Below are 23,032 nucleotides of genomic sequence, written 5' to 3'. Positions count from 1 at the left end.
TCTGGATTTCAAGTTCCTAATTATGTCAGGTGAAGAATACAATGCGTGCAGTTCTGTGTTGTGTAACTTTCTCCATTCTCCTGTAACTTCATCCCGCTTAGCCCCAAATATTTTCCTAAGCACCTTATTCTCAAACACCCTTAACCTATGTTCCTCTCTCAGAGTGAGAGTCCAAGTTTCACAGCCATATAGAAGAACCGGTAATATAACTGTTTTATAAATTCTAACTTTCAGATTTTTTGACAGCTGACTGGATGATAAAAGCTTCTCAACCGAATAATAACACGCATTTCCCATATTTATTCTGTGTTTAATTTCCTCCCGAGTGTCATTTATATTTGTTACTGTTGCTCCAAGATATTTGAATTTTTCCACCTCTTCGAAGGATAAATCTCCAATATTTGTATTTCCATTTCGTACAATATTCTGGTCACGAGACATAATCATATACTTTGTCTTTTCGGGATTTACTTCCAAACCGATCGCTTTACTTGCTTCAAGTAAAATTTCCGTGTTTTCCCTAATTACCACTATTACTATTAATAATAATGCTGCTGGTGCTGGTGCTGCTCGTGTGCTACATTTTCATGCTCACAATTTTAGTGAGGTTATTTGTTGTTCACTTCATTTAAATTTATATGCTAAACAACTTTTCTCACTTCTGTAGAATTCTAAGTACAATAGTTTTACTTTCTCACATGGTCATCTTACCCCATTATCTTCTGGCTTATTTGCCTCATGAGTGATGCCTTAGTGATGTCACTTATGAGGTTCCAACCAGTCTTAGGATTGTTGGCTAAACATACATAGAGAAAATATGCTTCTAATTTTCAAATCCGTGGCGCAACAGACCATTAAGAGCCAGGACTCACCAGCCAGCTGACTGCTGGCCTCAAGTCCACATGCTACTGTAGAGTTGGATCTATACAAGAACGACTTTTCCTGAATCTATGCTGAGTTTCGGTCATAAATTTCTCTGAATGTGTTTGTAGTTTGAAATTAAGTATCTTGGAATATATTTTGTAACAACTGTTTAGTCCACACCTGTGGAGTAACAGCGCGTCTGGCCGCGAAACCAGGTGGCCCAGATTCGATTCCCGGTCGGGGCAAGTTACCTGGTTGAGATTTTTTCCGGGGTTTTCCCTCAACCCAATATGAGCAAATGCTGGCTAACTTTTGGTGTTGGACCCCAGACTCATTTCACCGGCATTATCACCTTCATCTCATTCAGACGCTAAATAACCTAAGCTGTTGATAAAGTGTCGTAAAATAACCCAATAAAATAAAACAACTGTTTAAAATACTGATTCCTCAATAATGTTTTGGAATTTTACCATTAACAACGAAAAAAAGAGGGGAGGAGGAGACAATTAAAGCTGCCTAGAATATTGGACGGTGCTCTAATACTTTACAGAGTGAAACCTGGAGAGTCATATCAAAACAGAGAACTAAGGTGCCAATACAAATAGCAGAAATATTCTTCTGATGGAATGTCGTTATTCTTGAAGGTAACATTTATGGCAGGATCTGTAATAAGAATAATCTAGAAAGAATGGATATTGAAGGTGTAGTTGATATTTCTTTTATAAAAAGGCATCAAGATTTGTAGTTCTTGTTTATTTTGTTAAAATGTTGATGAGGCATTTAAGTTACTTCATACATGTGCAATGATTACACACTTGTGGATGGATATGAATCAGTATATTAAGAATGACTTGTGATTTCTAAACAGTAATTCAAATTAACACTTTCAACATTTCATGTGAAATTATTTTACTCTGCATAAATAGAAAGAAAAGTGAACAGTCATTAATCTCCTATTGATTTGTGGATGTTGTACATAATATACAAGGTGATCCAGAATAGCAATTTTGTTAGAATATAGGTGACAGATGGGAAAAGAATAGTTAGAGAAGCTTCAGTTACACACAAAAGTTCTAGTACTTTGGACAGCTGGCAGATGAAGGTTAAATTGTAGGGATGCTATTCATAGACATTTCGCAGCATGCGCTACGAGCGTACTAAGCTAGCCCCGGCTATCCAATGGTTACTTGTACAGAATTCAAATCATATCCTGTCGCTAACACTGGTTTATGAATACGAAAAACTCTGATCATCCACCGAAAGCCTGCGTTAAAAATGTCTATGAATACGGCCCTAGGTATTTTAATATTTTTCAGGTTTTATATTTCGCGAGAAACCTAAGCATTGTTTACCAGTTACTCCTTATCTCAAAATGTTTGTAGTATTTATATTTTACTGTTATTCGAATCACAATGTTTGTATATAAAAATAGGCTTGCATAATGTGAAGTTTCGTATTGATAATTTCAACTTCTTCAAGCTTAATTAATTTAATATTTTCATTTAAATTACCAACCCACAGTGATGGAATTTACAAGAATTGTCTGTAAAAAGTTACATTCTCTTTCATTATTGTGTTATTTGAAGCTTTTTCATCTGCTTAAAAAATTACATTTTATGTGACAAAATTATTCTAATATCATCTAATCTGTCTTGATTTAGTTTTACTGTTCTTGACAAATACACGTTTGTTATAAATTATTTTGAGACATGTTTAATTTGTAGTGCTACAACTTAATCTAAGATATTTCAATTCTCCAAGAAAAGGACTTCCAATTTTTTTAGGTAATCATTTTGGATGTGAAATTAAGAATATTAAAAAAGAAGTTGATCTGCTGTATGAATAAGATATTATCTTGTTACAATTTTAACTTGTGGGAACCACTGTACTAAAATAAATTGGCAAGGTGATATAATTCAGATACTGGTTGACAATACACACAGAGTATCATGCATGAAATGCTATCACAGTTTTTAAAGTCTATATGGCCATTACATTACTATTGGATTTCACCCGTACTTCTCTTTCACTTTATCCACAAGTCCTTTATAGGTCGATGAAACTTTCTCCCTTGTTTTCTCATATGCAGAAGAGACGGAATTTCCAACTCTGTTCCACCATCGTGTGGGTGGCGTTGGTTCAAATGCATTTGTGTCAATCACACCTACATCAGTCACATGTGAGCGCTGCAGTATTGGGTCTTGGTGAAGCGTATCTGATGGATTGGGTTCCTCTTCATTTTCCCAATAATTCTGTTGTGTTATTTGTGGTTCTGTAGCTTCCTGTTTGCCAAAATCATCACTAAATTGCTGCATCTGTCCAGTTTCTTGACGTCCTTGACCCTGTCCAAATCCATTAAAATGTTGGTAAGATTGTTGTATTTGTTCATTGTCTTGGTCATCAGATGTTTGACCTTGGCTTATTTGTTCGAACTCATTGAAAGGTTGATTTTGTCCAATTTGTTGGAAAATGTCGTCATTTGATAGTTGTCCAATTTGTTGTGTATCTTCGTCTGTTGCTTGACCTTGTGTTTGTTCAAATTCGTTTAAATCTTGATGACTTTGTCCTTCTTGCATAATATCCCTGCCATCTACAAATTGGTCCTGTGTTTGCTGCCGAAATTCATTGAAAATTTGATGAATTTGTCCAGTTTGTTGGGTTTCATCATCTAACAGTTGTCCAACTTGATCAATGTCTTGGTTATTTAATAGATGACCTTGAGTTTGTTGCCCAAATCCGTCATAAATGATCTGGCCTTGTCCAATGCGTTGAATCCCATCATTGTCTGACATTTGTCCAACTTGCTCGATATCTTGGTTATCTGACTGTTGACCCTGTGTTTGTTGACCAAATTCGTCATAAATGACCTGGTTTTGTCCAGTTTGTTGAATTTTATCATCTGAAAATTGTCCAATCTGTTCAATGTCTTGAATGTCTGACAGTTGACCCTGTGTTTGTTGCCCAAATTCGTCATTGATGACTTGATTTTGTCCAGTTTGTTGGATATCATCATCATCTGAGAGCTTTTCAACTTGATGATTAAACTCATCATGTATTTCCTTCCCAAATTCATTATACACTTGATGACTCTGTACAATCTGTTCACTGTTTTGATCATGAGACTGTGTTTGTTGTCTAAATTCATTATTAGTAACTTGATTTTGCCCGGTTTCTTGAAAGGCATAGTAACCATCATTACTGTCATCATCCGAAATATGATCAATTTCTTGAATGTCTTTACCATTTGCTGGTTTTCCTTGTGTTTGTTGTCCAAAATCATTATAAATTACCTGATTTTGTCCGGTTTGTTGAGTCTCAACATCTGACAGTTGTCCAACCTGCTCAATGTCATCAGCATTCAATGATTGGCTCTGTGTTTGTTGTCCAAATTCGTTAATGACTTGATTTTGCCAAATTCGTTGGTTTTCGTCACTTGGCAGTTGTCCAACTTGCTCAATGTTTTGGACATCTGATAATTGACTTTGTGTTTGTTGTCCAAATTCATCATAAATTACCTGGTTTTGTCCAGTTTGTTGAATTTCATCGTAGTCTGACAGTTTTCCAACTTGCTGGGTATCACGGTCAGCTGACATTTGATTTTGAGCTTGCTGCCCTATTTGTTCAATATAATCAGCATCACTTGAAAGCTGGGGAACTTGTTGACTGACATGGCCATCTGTGAATTTATCTTGTGTTTCCTGCCCAAATTCATGTTGGACAATCCGTTCATTGTCTTGGTCATCAGATAGATGATCCTGTCCAAATACGTCATTAATGACTTGGCCAACTTGTTGATTGTCTTTGTCATCAGTTAGATGATCCTGTCCAAATTCGTCATTAATGACTTGTCCAACTTGTTGAATGACATCATCACCATCGTCATCTGGGATGCGTTCAATACGTTGAATATCTCTGCCATTTACTCCTTGCCCATGAGTTTGTTTGTCGTTAATGATTTGGTTTTGTCCACTTTGTTGAATGTTATCACCATCTGAAATTTGTCCAAGTTCATCACCGAATTCTTGATTTTGTCCAACTTGTTCAATATTGTTGTCTCTTGTAAGTTGACCTTGTGTCTGTTGCAAGTTTTCTTGCATAGTATTTTGTTGAAGTGTTTGAGTGTTATCATCATAATCATCAGTGATTGGACTTTCTCTTTGAGATTCTTCTTGCATTTCTTGTCTTCGTTCGTTTCTTTCAGTGTTTTCATCATTAAGTACTTCTTTTCCTGTTGGTTCTAAGATGCCATTTATGATTGCAGCTGTCTCTGTCTGTTTGGAGTTTTGTTGCTGTTTGTTCCATCCTGTTTGTTTTCCCTCGTTTTGTTGATTGTCATCTTGTTCTTCATCCTTACCTGGACCTTGATCACCACGTGCCCCAGTGGAATGTGTCTGGTCACCAGAATGCTCTTGTTGCCATTGCTCAGCTATATCACGAAACATTTGCTCCATCAGTTCCTCTGCTGTTTGTCCCTGATGTTGAAACTGGTGCTGAAATGTACGCTGCTCATTGTGTACTTGGGTAGTAACTGGTTTAATATGAAATGCGCTTTGATGAGTTTGTTGTGTGACAACTGGTTGGTGGAATTCGAGTGTGTAAGTTCGTTGTGTTTGGACTGGTTGTTGTCGAAACTCATATGTTCGTTGGTGATGTGTGACAACAGGTTGTTGGAATTCAAAAGTGCGCTGATGAGATTGTTGTGTTATTATGGGTTGATGAAATTCATATGTGCGTTGCTGATGAGTGGTGGCAGCAGGTTGAAACTCAAATGTGCGAGAGTGAGACTGTTGTGTGATAATGGGTTGCTCAAATTCGGAAGCATTCTGTTGAAATTGAGTTTGTCCAGTTTGCTGAAATTCAAAAGAATTTTGCTGAGACTGTTGTGTTATTACAGGCTGTTGAAACTCAAATGTGCGTTGATGAGATTGTTGTGTGATAATTGGCTGTTCAAATTCAAAGGTACTCTGCTGAGCGTGATTTTGTGCAGTTTGCTGTATTTCAAGAGAACGTTGCTGGAACTGTTCTGTGTTTGAAGGTTGCTGAAATTCAAAAGAACTTTGAGTTTGTGCTGGTTGTTGTGACACAAGAGTACGTTGATATTGTCGGGTTATTATAGGTTGATGTGACTGGTATATTCTTCGGTGATGTGTGACATGGGATTGTTGTGTGATGATGGGTTGTTCAAATTCAGAAGTATTCTGTTGAGATTGAGTTTCCGTAATTTGCTGGAATTCAAGAGGCCTTTGTCGTGATTGTTCTGTGTTTGAAAGTTGCTCAAATTCAGAAGAATTTTGTTCAGATTGTTGTGTTACTATAGGTTGTTGAAACTCAAATGTGCGCTGATGAGATTGTTGGGCTATTATAGGCTGATGAAATTCGTATGTTCGTCGATGTGTGACAACAGGTTGGAACTCAAACGTGCGCTGGTGAGATTGCTGTGTGATAACGGGCTGCTGAAGTGTACGGTGATGTGATTGTTGTGCGGCAACAGATGTTTGGTGAGATTGTGTGATAACAGGTTCCTCAAATTCTAAAGTTGTCTGTTGAGATTGTTGTGTTTGTGCTGGTTGCTGAAATTCGAGTGCACGTTGGTGAGATTGTTGTGAGATAAGAGGTTGCTCAAAATCAGAATTACTCTGTTGAGACAGAGTTTGTGCAGTTTGTTCAAATTCGAGAGCACTTTGCTGAGATTCTTGTGTTTGTGCTGGTTGTTGAAACTCGAAGGTGCGTTGGTGAGATAGTTGGGTTGCTGTAGGCTGCTGGAACTCATATGTGCGTCTATAAGATTGTTGTGAGATAACAGGTTGCTCAAATTCAAAATGAGATTGTTGTGTTATAACAGGTTGATGGAACTCATATGTGCGTCGGTGATGAAATGTTCGTTGATGGGATTGTTGTGAGATAACAGGTTCCTCAAATTCTAATGTTGTTTGTTGAGATTGTTCTGGTTGTTCAAGTTCAATTGTGCTCTGGTGAGATTGTTGTGAGATAACGGGTATCTCAAACTCTAAAGTTGTTTGCTGAGATTGTGTTTGTGCTGGTTGTTCAAATTCCAGTGTACGTTGGCGAGATTGTTGAGTTAAAACAGGCTTCAATTGAGATGTAGTTTGATGAGATTGTTGTGAGATAACAGATGTTGTTTGGTGAGATTGTTGTGTGTGTGCTGGTTGCTCAAATTCAACTGTGCGTTGGTGAGATTGTTGTGAGATAATGGGCTTGAATCCAGATGTGGTTTGGTAAGATTGTTGTGAGATAACAGGTTCCTCAAATTCTAATGTGCTCTGATGAGATTGTTGTGTTTGTGATGGTTGCTGAAGTTCGAGTGAGCGCAAGTGAGATTGTTGAGTAATAATGGGTTGGTGTAACTGGAATGTACGTCGGTGAGATTGAGTTGTGACAGGTTTGAACTCAGACGTGGATTGATAAGATTGTTGTGAGGTAACAGGTTCATCACAGTCTAAAGTGTTCTGTTGAGATTGTTGTGTTTGTGCTGATTCAAGTGAGCGCAAGTGAGATTGTTGAGTCACAACAGGCTGCTGGAATTCAAACGTGTAAGATCGTTGACTGTGGACAGGCTTCTGTACTTGGATTTCTCTGTGATGAAAGTGACGCTCTTGTTGGAAATGCTGTGCCGGCTGACGACTTCTGTGGAATGCAAAGGTACTCTGCTGCGGTGTCCCATCTTCAAGCCCAGCAGTCATCTGCTGCATCTGGCTGTCTGAAGTCTGCTGGCCCCCAAATTCCAAGGCGCTATTTGACTGGATTTGTGCTGGTTCAAATCCAGTTGCTCCCCATCCTGCATGTTGTTGTCCTCCAAAGTGCTGACGTTGGAAGCGGTATGAAGCGTGATACGTGCGGTGCTCTCCATCCGGTCCACGGTGCTCGAAGTGGTACGTTCGAGTGTTTGGTGGATCTTGTTCAAACCCACTGGAATAGCTGCGCCGATTGCGTTGATTAATATCCTCCAGTTCGTCCGTCACTGCTGGATCGTTTATGTCACTAGTAGCTGGCCTCTGCTGGTGGTGTGCGACAGGGCTGCTTGTTGCTCCTGCCACCATCAAGGCTACTACTAGAACTGCAGTAATAGCAGCCATCTGTGAACAGAGAAATGAGGACTGTATAATTCAGAAGAAGACATTTGGATGTTCCTTGTGCTGAGACTTAACATTTTCTATACTTTGGAACTACAAGCAAGTTCAACAAAACCTGAAGGTATTCCACCATGTACTGGAACTTAACTTCTCCAATGTTTTGGAATTATATACAATTTCTGTAAGACCTGAAGGGCAGGGCCGCCGAGAAGGGGGGGAGCAAAGGGTCAAGTACATATGGGCCCGTGAGCAATAAGGGCCTGTCAGATTGAGTCTGATTACTTTTTATTATCACGAATAATTATTCACAGATACATACGGGTACTGTAAAATATTGTAAGAATATTTGTTACATAAATTTGACATATTAACTCAACAATAGTAGAATTAATACAAATTACCATTTCATATGTAAATATTTGAATTTTATATAATAGAATATCGGTTTCCCGCATTAACGTTCACCGACACGACAATTGAGGGCCCCGGCATTTGCCTGAACTATGTTCCCGTCGCTTGTACTGAACACGTTCAATTATTTATTGGCTTGTCCTTTTTAACTACCACCACAATATGCTAGTGGACTCTCCCAAACTGAAGTCGCAGGATATGTTTCTTTTTCAGTACATTGTATTTTTCGCGTCGAAACTTTCGTCTTTTCATTGTCATTTGTTTAGTAAATTCTGTTCATTAGTGTTACTGGTTATAGTTTAACTGCACAATGGACAAGTACAGGCATAAGTCGGGAGCTGAGAAGCACAAGGAGAGACAGAAAAAACTGGAAGATATTAATATGGGTGCTAGACTGCTTGAAAAACATTATGAAGGTATTAATAAAGAGATCAGTGATGAGCCGAACTATTTAAAATCAATTCATGCCTCTAATTTAGGGCCAACCCCACTGAAACCTATGAATCTCCTAAATAGTCTATGGGAAAAAAACTGGATACTTTATTTCCAAATATTTGTATAACCATTAGAATATTCTGTACAATCCCTGTGACAGTTGCTGATGCTGAAAGATCCTTCAGCAAAATGAAGGAAATAAAAAATGTATTCAGATAAACAATGTGTCAAGAACGACTGAGTAACCTTGGCTCCTTAGTCTGGAGAGCGATCTTGCTAGATCTTTAAATTTTGATTACATAATTGATGATTTTGCATCAGTGAAATCAAGGAGAGTTGTTTGTTGATGTTTGACTGCAAGTTATAAATTACAGATGTTTAGGAATAATGTTTTATGAATATAATATATTGTGTTAATGTGAAGTTTTGCTAAACGTTTTCAACGTAATAAAAGTGTATATTTTTAAGTTCGTATTTGTGTATGGGGTTATCACTCATTTATTTTGCAAACAATTATTATGGTTAGAATAACTGGTAACTTGTAATTGTTACTTTTTTCAAGAGGGTCCGAATACAGTATTGCATAGGAGCCCATAAATTCTGTCAGCGGCCCTGCTGAAGAGTCATCTAATGTGTTGGATCTATTATACCTGGCTAATCCAAACAATTGGGCCAAGATATGTCTTGCTATATTACAGAGCTTTAGCATAGCAAATTGGCAGACATAGCAGTATTCGAAGATCATGAATGCAGACTTCTGGAATAGGCTTTTGTAAGAGACAACCATCCCTGTAAAAGTAGGTGCTCACTTACCAACAGATTCATTTGGAGCGTTTAGATTTTTATTATAGTAGTTCTCACTTTTCTGCATTTCCGAATTGGTCATCTAATAGGAGGAGAACATTACTTCCTTGTATTCTGAACTAAAACTGGAAATGAAATGAGTAGCTCTGAGGAAAATGGATTTTTAATTGTGTTAGCTTTGGAAGAAATAACAAAATAAACTTTGCATCATCCATTTCATTTATGCCTTCAATATTACCGTGATTGGAAGCCTTGCTATCAATATATGTGACTAGTTGCAGGAAATGGGACCTAAAGTCGGATTTTTCATTTTTTTTTTGTGGCTTCAAAAAGAGGATGAAATACTGAGCTTTTAAAAAAATCATGGTTCTAGGTGCTATAGTTTTGAATATATTACTTGTTGAATATTGATATTACATTTTGCACTTTTCGAGAAAAATGCAAATTAAAATTTTAATTTGTTTCCTTAGCAACTATAAGAAAAATTTAGGTATTTAAAAAGCACTGTGTAAAACTACGTCCTAGTTTAGTATGTGAAAAAGCCTACAAGTAGCGCAAGATGTCAAAACATAGAAATGCAGTTTTTATACAGCAAATTCGTTATTTTGTTCTCCTGTAAAATTTCCTTTCGCGACTATAGTTCCCTTTTCGCGCAACGGGTCACATATTGTCATGACTTTCTTTATTTCTATCTTGGCCTGTACGGAAATCAGTCTAGATTTCTCTGGCCAGAATTCCGGATGGAACCAGACCATGCGCACAGTGGAGATACGGCCAAGTGGACAATGCTCGATTTAAAATAGTGCAAAGAATAAAATTTTAAATGCTCCAAATGAACCCGTTTCGGTAAGTGAGCACATACCTTCACTGTTTTGACAGCCAACGTTCTTTCTCTTTCCATTTTGTTTCTGGGAGTCAGCTTCAGACGATTTTTTTTATGTAGAGTACGTCTTTTCCTGCACCAAATAAGACTGTGATCCGTGGTGAAACAAACATGGCAGAATTTCAAATGTTTACTGTAACAATACTATGAGCCATATCCAAATACTAATGTTATTAGTAGTTAGGCCATGAACCAATGTAACTTGTGCGACCATGCCCAATAACGTCACCTCCCTTCGCTAAGGGCTTGAGGGCACCAAATTTGAATATAAAATTAGCCATGCTGTGTGGTCTTTCTCAGTAATATCTCGGCATTGAGAGCAGCTACAGATCTGTGTGACCACTTGTTTGATCTGTAACGGCAGTATTAAAGTGGTAATAGGCATGTACGATACACTTTGAGTGAACCATAGTGAAAAATTTGTTGTGGGCTGGGATTAATTTTGGAATATTGTTTCATATGAAGAGGAAATAATATATTGCACGCCCTTCATTAATATACTTACTTACAAATGGCTTTTAAGAAATTTGTAGGTTCATTGCCGCCCTCACATAAGCCTGCCATTGGTCTCTATCCTGTACAAGATTAATCCAGTCTCTATCATCATATCCCACCTCTCTCAAATCCATTTTAATATTATCCTCGCATCTACGTCTCGGCCTCCCCAAAGGTCTTTTCCTCTCCGGCCTTGCAACTAACACTCTATATGCATTTCTGGATTTTCCCATGCATGCTACATGCCCTTCATTAATTACCTCTCTTATCTATCATAGTTCTGCTCTCCATTTGTAAACCAAAAGAAAAATTAAAAATTTAGATCAACAGAGCAGTAGTTTCATTCCCCAAACTGAGTGATGTATTCTATTGTATATGCCTATGTATCCTTGGTACAGTGTGCAATTTTTTTTTACTTATTTTACATCCATCTGTCACTTATATATACATCTTACATATCAAAGTTTTAACTGAATGTATAAATACAGTAAAACCCCTCTTAACCAAACTTCGGTTAACTGAAATCCAGCTTATCTGGGGGGGGGGATATATATATATATATATATATATATATATATTACTGCCATATAACGCACTTCTTTTTGATAGCATAATAGACTTGAGCCCAAACTTGGGGACAGTAAGAGACAAATCAAAGATGACTAACTTTCTTCGTCATTGACATGGACATCATCATTGTCATTAGCATGGATGTATTTGGTCCGTGCCAATGATGCTTTGCCATGCTAATGATACTTCTGTTTAATTTTTACTGAAACATGTGTGATTTATTTTTTGACAAGTTATTAGCCCAAATTAAACAAACAAAATTAAAATTAAATGATATTTACTAGTACATTCATAGTAACAATTTCTATGTATACATAACCTAGTTACGAAACACATGAATCTTAAAACAATTCAGTGACTATTTAAACATGGTTGATTTTTATTAAGTTTTAGGTTTCCTATAAAATCTCAACATTAGAATTAAGGATTGAGTCATTAGTATGGCCACAATGTCAATAGCTTGGAGCATTGATTTTTAATAAGTAAAAAAAAACAGCTGTTATTGAAAATTCAGCTCTGCTGAGTACCGACAAAATTTGTTTTCGTATTTATTTTTCCAACTTCGAAAATAATTTTTTACGAAGTCGAAAATATCCCTAATCATAGAATCACTCATATGCCATTGTATGGCATCCACAGATCTCATGTCAGATAACACCAAAATACATACTCGTGAACTTGGTTCTTTGGGGGGGGGGGATGTGTGCGCGTGCGTTCTTTTCGAACTAAAGGGAGTAGAGTCATTTTAGATCACTTTTTTTTTTTTGATAATCCATGGGTATGTGTAACAGTGTAAAGCAAATGCATGCACTTTATTACAATACATGCGCAATCAGTTGTCACCTCTCATTCAGTTGTAACTGGCTCACAATTATTAGAGTAGATGGAAAAAAAGGTACATAAAAAAGTACAACTTTAATTTGATTGGGTTAACATACACGTACTAACTCCTACTGAACATAAAACAGGTGAACTGAGGGTGCAAAAATCAAATTTTTCTTAATTTATATTTCCTTGTTTGTAGCCTTGCTATAGGGTGAAATCAGGATGGTAGCTATCAGATTGACAAACCTTCGGAAGATAAGGTGCAGTTATATTTTATAAAGTATTTTTAAAAAAATTGCGAGTTATGTTCCAAAAAAATATGGTATGCATTTCTGCTCCAACATTTTGGTTAAACCGGGTTTCAGTTAAGCAATGTTTGGTTAAGTGAGGTTTAAAAATACATATACTTTATATATGAAAACTATTAGAAGAATAATAAAAGAGAGGGCAAACGAAATTTCGAGACAAGATATTTTTAGTAATATTAAAGACCTATTATCACTAAAGTACTATAGGGAGGTGAAGCAGTTTTGGGAACAGGAAGAATATGTTAGACTAAATTCAAGGGAAGAGAGAACAGGAATGGCATGGTGGAGATTAGGTATCTGGAGACTCAAGAATAAGAGAGGGAACATAGAGAAGGATAAATGTCCTTTGTGTGGACTAGCTGAAGACGCAATGCATATTGCGCTAAGTGTCAGGCAACGAATGATTTGAGACACAGTTGGGTGGTTAAAAAATTTCTACAAATAAACGCTATAGTAGCTTATAAAAAATGGTCACCTAAACGCCAGCAATCTGCATAAATTAGGAAAATTTCTTTTTAGAGTTAAAATTAGATGGGAAGAGAAAGTCAAAGCTCTAACGGAGATGGAATTATAAATGTTGAGTAGTCACACGATAAAAAACTACGAAGAGTAGTCAATGAAGTTAACAGAATAATTCTTAAGAGATTGAGCATAAAAAATGAAAAAGCTAAAGTAAGAGTTTTAAATACAAGAATTATATTTATTATTAGTTGTGTATTATTATTATTATTATTATTATTATTATTATTATTATTATTATTATTATTATTATTACTATTAGTATTGTAAACAGAGGATACTTATAGGTTCAATATGTATTAGTTTTTGTTGTATTTGTATAGAGAGTGATGGCGGATTAAGAACTGGAATACATCTAATCCGCCATGACGTGAACAAAGATTGATGAAATAAATAAATAAATAAATATACTTTATATTTTAACAGTCTTATTCCTTGGATAGAGTACAACAAAATATTCTAACACTAATTAGAATACTTTCCTCAGAATAAATTATTTTCCCTGTTTTACTCGATAAGAATTATCTGTACAATTCTGACTTTTACTCTTATCATAGAGAAACTAATAAGAAATTATTTATTTCTATGCAGTCTTTAAATGAAATGGACGGTATTCTTGCAAATTAAAAAAAAAAAAGATTAACACACATTGTTATTTCCTGCCATTAGAAAGTCTGGCAACCCTGCTGCACTGACGAGGGACAGAATGCTATTATATAGACCTGAGTTCGTGTGTATTTGTAGGTGAGCCAGTGATGCTCTGTTGCCGAGCTATGCAGACTTTCAGCTTAATGTTCTAATTAACCATGCACTTAATTACAAAACATGTATCGGTGATAAGTTTATGATTTATTTTAATGTATTCTATTGCCTCCATTCTGCGTAATTACATCGTCTCCACCTTGTATGTGTATGTATTGTACACCAACATTAACAATCTTTATCATTAGTGAAAATCGTTCATAATATGCCACATTATTGTACCAGTGCCGTAAAAAATGTTACCATGACAACTAAAACGTAATGACGTCTATTATGACAGCATAACTTGTGCCATAAAGTTAACATTATGAAACGATTTGCCATGCTATAATATTTAATACATCATTGTTGTCATAGCAACCCTTTCTTCATAGACCAGCTTATGAAACAAGTTTATAATGTTATACAGTTATTGCTTCCGTCAAAATTAGGAAACTAACTAATTTAAACATTGACTCGTGCAATAAAGTCTAACACAAACTTCTTTCATAGTTTACTAGTATAATATATCACTTTCTCTTTGTCACAAATAAACACACATCCAGAAGAAAACTATTCAATAACAATCTCTACTCAGGACTAATTGAGGACCGTTTTTGCAAAACTTGCTAACTGAAAAAACTAAATTTTACAGGAGAGACAAAACACTATAGTAAGCAAGTTTTGCTGTACCTCTCACTTAGAGCAGAAAGCAAGTTTTGAAAAAAAGATCACATTTTGACACACTACAACGAAGAGAAATAACCCAATTTTACTAAGACGCTTTGAACATCATGTAGAGGCCTGCCTTATGTTAACGAATCCATCAAAATCTCAATTTTGCAGTTAGCAAGTTTTGCAAAAACGGTTCTCAATTCCACTCGAATTTAATGGGATTTGAACCCAGACCTTCGTTGTGAAAAGATGGTGATGCTCTAGCTGTTCGCTAATAATAAATACATCGCATTTTTACCTGATTTTACGTGCAAATTGTAGAATTATGTAGATAGCTGTGCAGGTCCTGAAAGAATCTGAGATAATGAATGCATTAAGACTTACTGTGATAACGCCGCCACCTGTCCCTATGCGAGATGCAGTTATCACACTGTGTGGAGCTTCTCCAGCTGATAGTGATGCTATTTTGCATAGCCGTTGTTTTATATATCACCCCTCTCAGATGCCTTGCTCATCCTACAGTAACTTGCATGCATGATAGGCATAACTGCTGGCTGTTTTCTGGTGGTGCATGTCTTTCAGCATTACTGTTCCGCACTGTGCCGTAACTTGTGCCCTTCTAGCCCGCAGACTCCAGTCCTTGATCTCTGTGGTGTAGCCTCTCGAGGATTTTTAATGCGTGGAGTTATCAGTTGCTTGACGCGCCATTCCGCGAAGCTGCCCCACTTCGTTGTTGTGAAGGTTGCCCATGTCGCATTGCACTTTGGGGCACTGACCAACTGTATCATCTCTGACGTCAGAGATAAGCAGTTTGTCAGAATTTGAAGAAATGAAATCCCTTGCTTGACTCCTACTTTAGTAGCAATTACTGTAGGCCTGCAGATCTTGTCCTGTTGGTACCACACCCGAATTTTCAGGTGTTGGCGTCGATTGTAAGCATTTCCAAAGGTTTCATACTCCATGGAATGAGCATCCTCTGAATCTCGTACATTTTATCCCTTCCTTCTTCTAAATTCTACTCCAGAGTGAAATATAATTCTTCTTGAGGCACATCATAATGTAGATGTTCTGGCCTTTTTATGCAAACATCAAACTTTCTCACATAGTGGGCCTCTCTGACTTTGTGGTCATCACGACGCAGAGACGTCACAGTACAAGTATAAGACAAAGGACAAACATCCATTTCCGTGAAATGGAGGTAAATTTCCACTCTCACTGTAAATCAAATCATGGACCACTTGCTGACAACCTGAGAGAGGTACTGAGTTCTTCAGAATTAGTGGAGAGTCTTTTGAAGTTGCTGTAACTTTGTGAACAGTAAATATTAGACTTTTGACTCTCTTTGTTTATGTACACAGTCAAATCTCAGTATAACGATTTTCTGAGGAGCTGATAAATGTTATCACCCTAATAGAGATGTCAATTACTGTATTAAGAATTTTTAATAATAATAATAATAATAATAATAATAATAATAATAATAATAATGCTGCACGCATTGTATTCTTCACCTGACATAATTAGGAACATTAAATCCAGACGCTTGAGATGGGCAGGGCATGTAGCACGTATGGGCGAATCCAGAAATGCATATAGAGTGTTAGTTGGGAGGCCGGCGGGAAAAAGACCTTTGGGGAGGCCGAGACGTAGATGGGAAGATAATATTAAAATGGATTTGAGCGAGGTGGGATATGATGGTAGAGACTGGATTAATCTTGCTCAGGATAGGGATCAATGGCGGGCTTATGTGAAGGCGGCAATGAACCTCCGGGTTCCTTAAAAGCCAATATGTAAGTAAGTAAGTAAGTAAGTAATAATAATAATAATAATAATAATAATAATAATAATAATAATAATAATAGTTTTATATTCCCTGGCAGAGTTAAGGCCTTCTGGCTTTTTCTTCCACTCAACCAAGATTAAAGCACATACAGAAAAATACATACTGGTATACAAGTATTATCCGTAATTATTACGGATTCTTCCCCCCCCCCCTCCCCCAACTATTATGACCAAAGGAACAATTATTAAGCAAGAGCAAAATTATCATGGCTATATGGCTATATACAAGGTGAACTATAAGTAATGTCATTAATTTCAGGGGGTTATTCTTTGAGATATTTCAAACCAGAAAGTTCAATATAATTTTGCTCATTTTTGTTTCCTTTTCGAGATAAAAATTATTTTATATGAAACATTTCATAGCATATTTTGGGAAAGCCATTGATTTAATTCCCAATATGCTTAGTCATTTTAAGAGATCAGTGTATTATGATAATAAATAATTGAAAAATTTTAGTTTTGTCCTTTAAATGTGTAGAAATTTGATCCGAAGTAATGTAACTTTTCGTTTTGCAAAAGAATTTTTCGACTCCGTGGTCTGTTGGTCAGCATGCCGGCTTCCAGATCTGGAGGTCCCGGGTTCGATTACCTGGGAGCCTAGAGTCTGGAAATTAGTATGAATGTGAGTGTGATTGTGACGGGTGTGCTGGGTTAATATTAATTAGCTAATCATCAAAATATAAAATACATAAGGACTGTCGCTGGGCAGTAACCTGAACACACGTTTCAGCATCATATTGTTGACAAGTAACTCCATCTGTTAGCAGAACCATAAAGCACTAATAGATGCTATAGAAGTTACCAACAACGATAAAAAAAAAGAATTTTACAATGTTAACATTTCGATCATCTGGTTCGTGCGACAACTCAAAAAAACAAGTTTTGAGATATCTTCAGTTGAAAGTTTCAAATAAACCACCTAGAAAGGAACAGATTTCTGGTTCATAACCACGACAACTAGAAATGAGTCAGTATTCAGGACGAGTATATCACAAGCTTCCAGTTCATTATTAATAGATTTCGAAATAATGAATTAATGAAGTCCATAGTTATAATTACTTCTAAAGCAGTTTATTTAGTTTTTTTATTTTCGGTTGTAAATATGACTTATCTCAATATTGAATCGGAAAGAGCTCCGAAAGGGGCTTTCAGTAGTATAAATAACTAAAAAATGGCAATTTTTGAGTTGTCGCACTTTTGAACTGGACTATCGATTTGTTCATGTCAACTTTCTCCACATTCCAAGGTCAAAACTAAAATTCTTTCAATCATTTATTATCATATACACTGTTCTCTTAAAATGACTAAGCATGTTGGGAATTAGATCAGTGGCTTTCTCAAAACAAACTACGAAATGTTTCATATAAAACCATTTTTATCTCGAAAAGGAAGCAAAAACGAGCAAAATTGTTTTAAACTTTTTTGTTTGAAATATCTCAAAGAATACCCCCCTGAAATTAATGACATTTCTTACGGTTCACCCTGTATATTGTTTTTGTTGTTCAGTCAACTGTCCGAAGAGAGGTTAGAAACTCAGAAGTGACACCAATAAAACATCACTCATGAAGCAACTAAGCCAGGAGATAATGGAGTAGGTTGGCTAGTTCCTTTCCCTCTCCATTGCATATATCACTAACTAGTAACATCCCTTAAGAGGAGAAAAAAAAGTAAAGAAATTTCCAATTGTTGAATTTCTGAAGCATGCAGAAGTTGTAGATATTCCACACAGGAAAAATGTGTCATATTCATCACTTGAATGCTTTACTCAAAGATTCCCACATTTGGTTAATGAAGGTGAACATCACGGACTTGAAGAGGAATTTCCTGAGTACATAATAAATGGATTTGGAATAGATGCAAATTGGGCCAAAATTGCAGATCTCAGAGATGAAAGTGGACGAGTAAAGTATAAAATATGAAGCAAATTTATGTGCCTCACAGTGACTCTCCTACAGAAAGTCTTCAGAGTAGTGAGAAAAAATAAAACAGAATAATTCAAGCCTACATTGAACACATTAACACTGAAATCACTTCTGATCCAGTAGATCAGAAGGAGAAGTATGCTTCAAAAAGAAATTTGCAGAAAAGCAGCTGCCAGATGCAAAACAGTAGGTCTACAATGTTAATCAATTATTGTGAATAGGGCATTATTTTAACAGTTTTACTTACGTGAACAGAATACAAAAGAATACCATACTTCAAAAGACTATAAAAATAATACATCTTGATTACACAACTTTTAAGACTGTATCACTTCGGAATATGTATGGTAAGACTTTCCTGTGTTAAATTTCAACATACCTCGTTTACATGTTTCGACCTATTTATGGGTCATCTTCAGAACTGGTCGTTGTTGGTCTTGGAGCCACTTGTTCTGTTTCCTGTGAGAGTGTGTTCCTGTGGTATAGTGTAGAGTCAAGAGTGTGTGTGTGTTTTGAAGTTGAGTTGTGTGTTGAGAATTTCGTTGGGGTGTTTTTGTGTGTCTGTATATTTCAAATTGTTCTAGTGTGTTTAGTTTCTGGCTTTTTGGTTGGATGTGTAGTATTTCCATGTCTGTGTTGATGTCTCTGTGGGTGTGGTTAGCAAATGTAACATCTGCAACAACTTCTACATAGGACAGACAGGCAGATCGTTTCAAACACGTTACAAAGAACTCATCAGAGTCATAACAAAATTACAAAACACCTCCACATATGCAGAACACATCACAAATGCTAACCACACCCACAGAGACATTAACACAGACATGGAAATACTACACATCCAACCAAAAAGCCAGAAACTAAACACACTAGAACGATATGGAATATACAGACACACAAAAGCACAGCCGAACGAAATTCTCAACACACAACTCAACTTCAAAACACACACACTCTTTGACTCTACACTATACCACAGGAACGCACCCTCACAGGAAACAGAACAAGTGGCGCCAAAACCAACAACGAGCAGTTTTGAAGATGACCCATAAATAGGTCGAAACATGTAAACGAGGTACGTTGAAATTTAACACAGGAAAGTCTTACCATACATATTCCGAATATAAAAATAAGCATAATAAGCGATTTGAATATGGTGTAAGGAAATAATTGCTCCCAGTCTTTTTAGTAGGTACAGCTGTCAAAAGAAAAAGTGGCCGCTCTCCTGAAACAAAGTTCCCTTCGGGTATCTTCGCTATAATTCGGAGACAGGCGATGTTACATGTTGTTGGACCACGTTGCCTGATATCTACAGTTATAATTGAAGTATTCTCTCTGTGATTCGATAGCGTCATGGTAGCGTTCGGGCCCCTTATTCATGAGGTCCTGCGTTCGACTACAACCTCGTGCTTTTTATGTTCTTTTTTGTTATGTTTTTGAGAGAGACAAACTATACATAATGGCTCCTTTCTCTTTTACGATTATTTTAGTAATTAACATCAGGTTCATTAATATATTATGCCATTATGATATTGTGGCTGCAAATGGAAAGAAAAAAGATTTTATTCTCAATAAAAATATCTTTCGTGGCATAAACAAAACAAATTTACTGGCGTCGGCCTTAAAACATTCAAACAATTAAGCGTTCAAAAACAAAACAAAAAGCCACAATTCAATATTTAGTCTATCTTCCTCTTATCTCGATCAACTTGCAGTCGAGTGGGCATGGAATCGACTAGTCTTTGCAAATAGCGACTGTTTTTAGACACGATATTCCAGGCATTCTGAACATACCCACATACATAAGTGTTCTGTCCATGGGCAGGTCTTTCATTGCAAACCCAGCAATCTCCAATCTTTCCTATTTTCTGCCTTCCTCTTAGTCTCCGCATATGATCCACATATCCTAATGTCGTCTATTATTCTTTTCAACCAGAGACCCAACAAATTCCTTTATCTCTTTCTAATCAGTTTCAGCATCATTCTTTCTTCACTCACTTTTTCAAACACAATTTTATTTCTTATTCTGTCTGTCCACTTCACACGCACCGTTCTTCACCACATCCACATTTCAAATGCTTCAATTCGTTTCTCTTCATTTCGTCGTAATGTCCATGTTCTTTCCCCATACAATGCCACATTCCACACAAAGCACTTCACTAGTCACTTCCTTAGTTCTTTTTCCAGAGGTCCGCAGAATATCCTTCTTCTTCTATTAAAAGCTTCCTTTGTTCATGTTTGCAGTTTTTCTTGGGAAGGATAGGCCTAAATGCGGTAACATCCCGTTGCTTTCCGCACACCACTATCTCTTTCGCATCTTATTAAATTCCAGGGGACCCAAGCGTGGAGATGAGGAGAGTGGATTTGACTAATTGGGCCCTCCGGACTTCACCGAAAGTCACGGCAAGGGTTAAATATTAATTCTATCAGGATGTTTGACCCGATCAGAGACCGGGAAATCTCAATTAGCCTTTGCCCCCCGCATCCTGGACTAGCTTCTACGAATCATCAGAAAATCTTAGAGTGTGATTGGGCCAATTTTTCCGAAAATGTTTCCACACTTTTGCTCTCGTAGCTCAGCGGAATTTAGATGTCAACGTCTCAGGTTCAATTCCTCGTTACTCCTTTTCATTTTATTGTGGTTCAAGATAGTATAATGTAATAATACAAAAAGAAAACTAATACCAGTATTATGCAACTGGATTTTTCCAAACCTAATATTAAATTTATGTTATTTATATCGCTAAAGAACGATTACAATATAAATAACTTGAATATTATTTATACAGTATCACTAAAGAACGATAACAGAATATAAATGATAAATATCGGTTTGTTTAATTAATATAAGATATTATATAATACTTATTTAATTATCTAAATAAAATAACCTATTTTACAAAGAAAGATGGTTATTTGTGTTATAATAATTACTTACATAAAATACAGATTATTTATATTGCGAAAGAACAATAACAATATAAATAACTTGAATATTATTTTATAATGCTAATGAAGGAAAACAGAATATAAATGATAACTTGAATATTATCTATATCGCTAAAGAACGATAACAATATAAAAAACGTGAATATTATTCATATCGGAATTTCACAGATTTATTACAGATGTATTTAAGAAATTGTAGAAGAATAGTAATTAGTAACAGTGTCCTATTTATTCTTCTTGGAGCCAAATTTGTAACTTTTAAAAGTGTGGTTACTATGTTGAAGTGTATGTGTTGTAACGGATGCTTGATTTGTTATGTATGTGAGTCAGTTATGGGATGCTTGATGTCGTCGCAATTTTGTAATTATAGTTTGATTGTGTTTGTGTGACTAATGTGTATTAATTTATGATGTATGGTACGGAAAGCTGCGTATTTGTGTTATAGAAGTGTTACGTATGTGTGTTGTTAATGTTTTTGTATGTTTCAAATTGATACCTGATATTTATTTTGCAATCGCAATGCCTAATTTACGGTTTGTTTATGTTTTGTTTACATCGCGTAAGCTAATTTAATTTTCTTTTCTATTTCTCTTTATGCTTATCTTTTTTGTGTATGAAACTATAGCCCTAACAGACATATGTAAAATAGGGCTAACCACCATTGGAGATACAATAATAATAATAATTGTTATTCATATCGTTATAAAACGATAACAGAATACAAATGATGACTTGAATTTTATTCATATCTCTAAAGAACGATAACAAAATATAAATAACGTGATATCCATAAAGAACGATAACTGAATATAAATGATAATTTGAATAGCATTTACATCGCTAAAGAACGATTAAAAAATAAAATGAAAACTTGAAGAAGGCCCGAACCCACAACCTTTGAATCATTAAACAAGCACTCTACCGCTGGTCTACGAGGCGCAGATATGGAACACTTTCATAGTTCGGGAACTGCTTGTACAAGCACATGCATCGTGTAACATCGCCGCGACCCGAAGTGGACTTCGAAAATATTCGCTGTTCACGAGTGCGGCCACTTTTTTTTTTTTTTTGACAGCTGTACATTATCTTAGAGACTTAGACAGTTTAACACATAAATGGTGAACATGGAGTTTCCATGTGAGTTTTGAATTTAGCATAATACCGAACATACTAAAATGATTCTATCTTGATTTCATTCAAAGCAAGGCCGTTTGCATTGAACCAAGTCTTTGCTTCTGAAAGAAAGTTGATGTATTTATCAATTTGTTTTATTAGATTTATTTTTTATTTGTTTTTAGAATTATTTTGGTTTTTATAGGTTTTTATTTTATTATTAATGATATAATTTATTTTATTGAATGGAATATTATTAATAGGTAGGCTATTTTAAATCACTGTCACCCCTCCATCATAGTCATCAGAGGAATGATCTTTGTCGTCATCCCAAACAGTAATAATTAGCTGGTGACCTCAGCAGTTGGCGTGGAAAATGATGAATACTCGTTGCTGAATATATCTGGCGAGTTGTGAAGTCATAATTTAAGGAACTGATGAGTTCTCTCTGTTACTATCTAATGCATCATCACTCAGTTTCCAAATACGTCCAAGCAACTTATGAAATAATACTTCCTGCTTATATCAATATTGCCTGTTTATGAGTGCAATGTACGAACGCTTATTTGCTTTATAGAACATACT

The 23,032-nt window shown here is 36.0% G+C and overlaps 2 protein-coding genes across 2 annotated transcripts in view; one reads left to right on the top strand and one right to left on the bottom strand.

Moving 5' to 3' along the window:
• The window catches only part of spel1 (DNA mismatch repair protein spel1), a 128,943-nt gene that overhangs the window by 24,086 nt on the left and 81,825 nt on the right, over window positions 1-23,032 (top strand). The window lies entirely within an intron of this gene.
• On the bottom strand, window positions 1,603-15,157 carry LOC138698590 (putative uncharacterized protein DDB_G0271606). Its single transcript, XM_069824624.1, has 2 exons — window positions 15,006-15,157; window positions 1,603-7,958 (listed from the first exon to the last, which is right to left on the bottom strand). The coding sequence occupies exon 2, from the start codon at window positions 7,956-7,958 to the stop codon at window positions 2,874-2,876; it is 5,085 nt and encodes a 1,694-aa protein (XP_069680725.1). The 5' UTR covers window positions 15,006-15,157; the 3' UTR covers window positions 1,603-2,873.

The sequence above is a fragment of the Periplaneta americana genome, chromosome 4 (assembly GCF_040183065.1).
Source record: "Periplaneta americana isolate PAMFEO1 chromosome 4, P.americana_PAMFEO1_priV1, whole genome shotgun sequence".
Taxonomy (NCBI): Eukaryota; Metazoa; Arthropoda; class Insecta; order Blattodea; family Blattidae; genus Periplaneta; species Periplaneta americana.
This window is presented reverse-complemented; position numbering and strand designations above follow the sequence as displayed.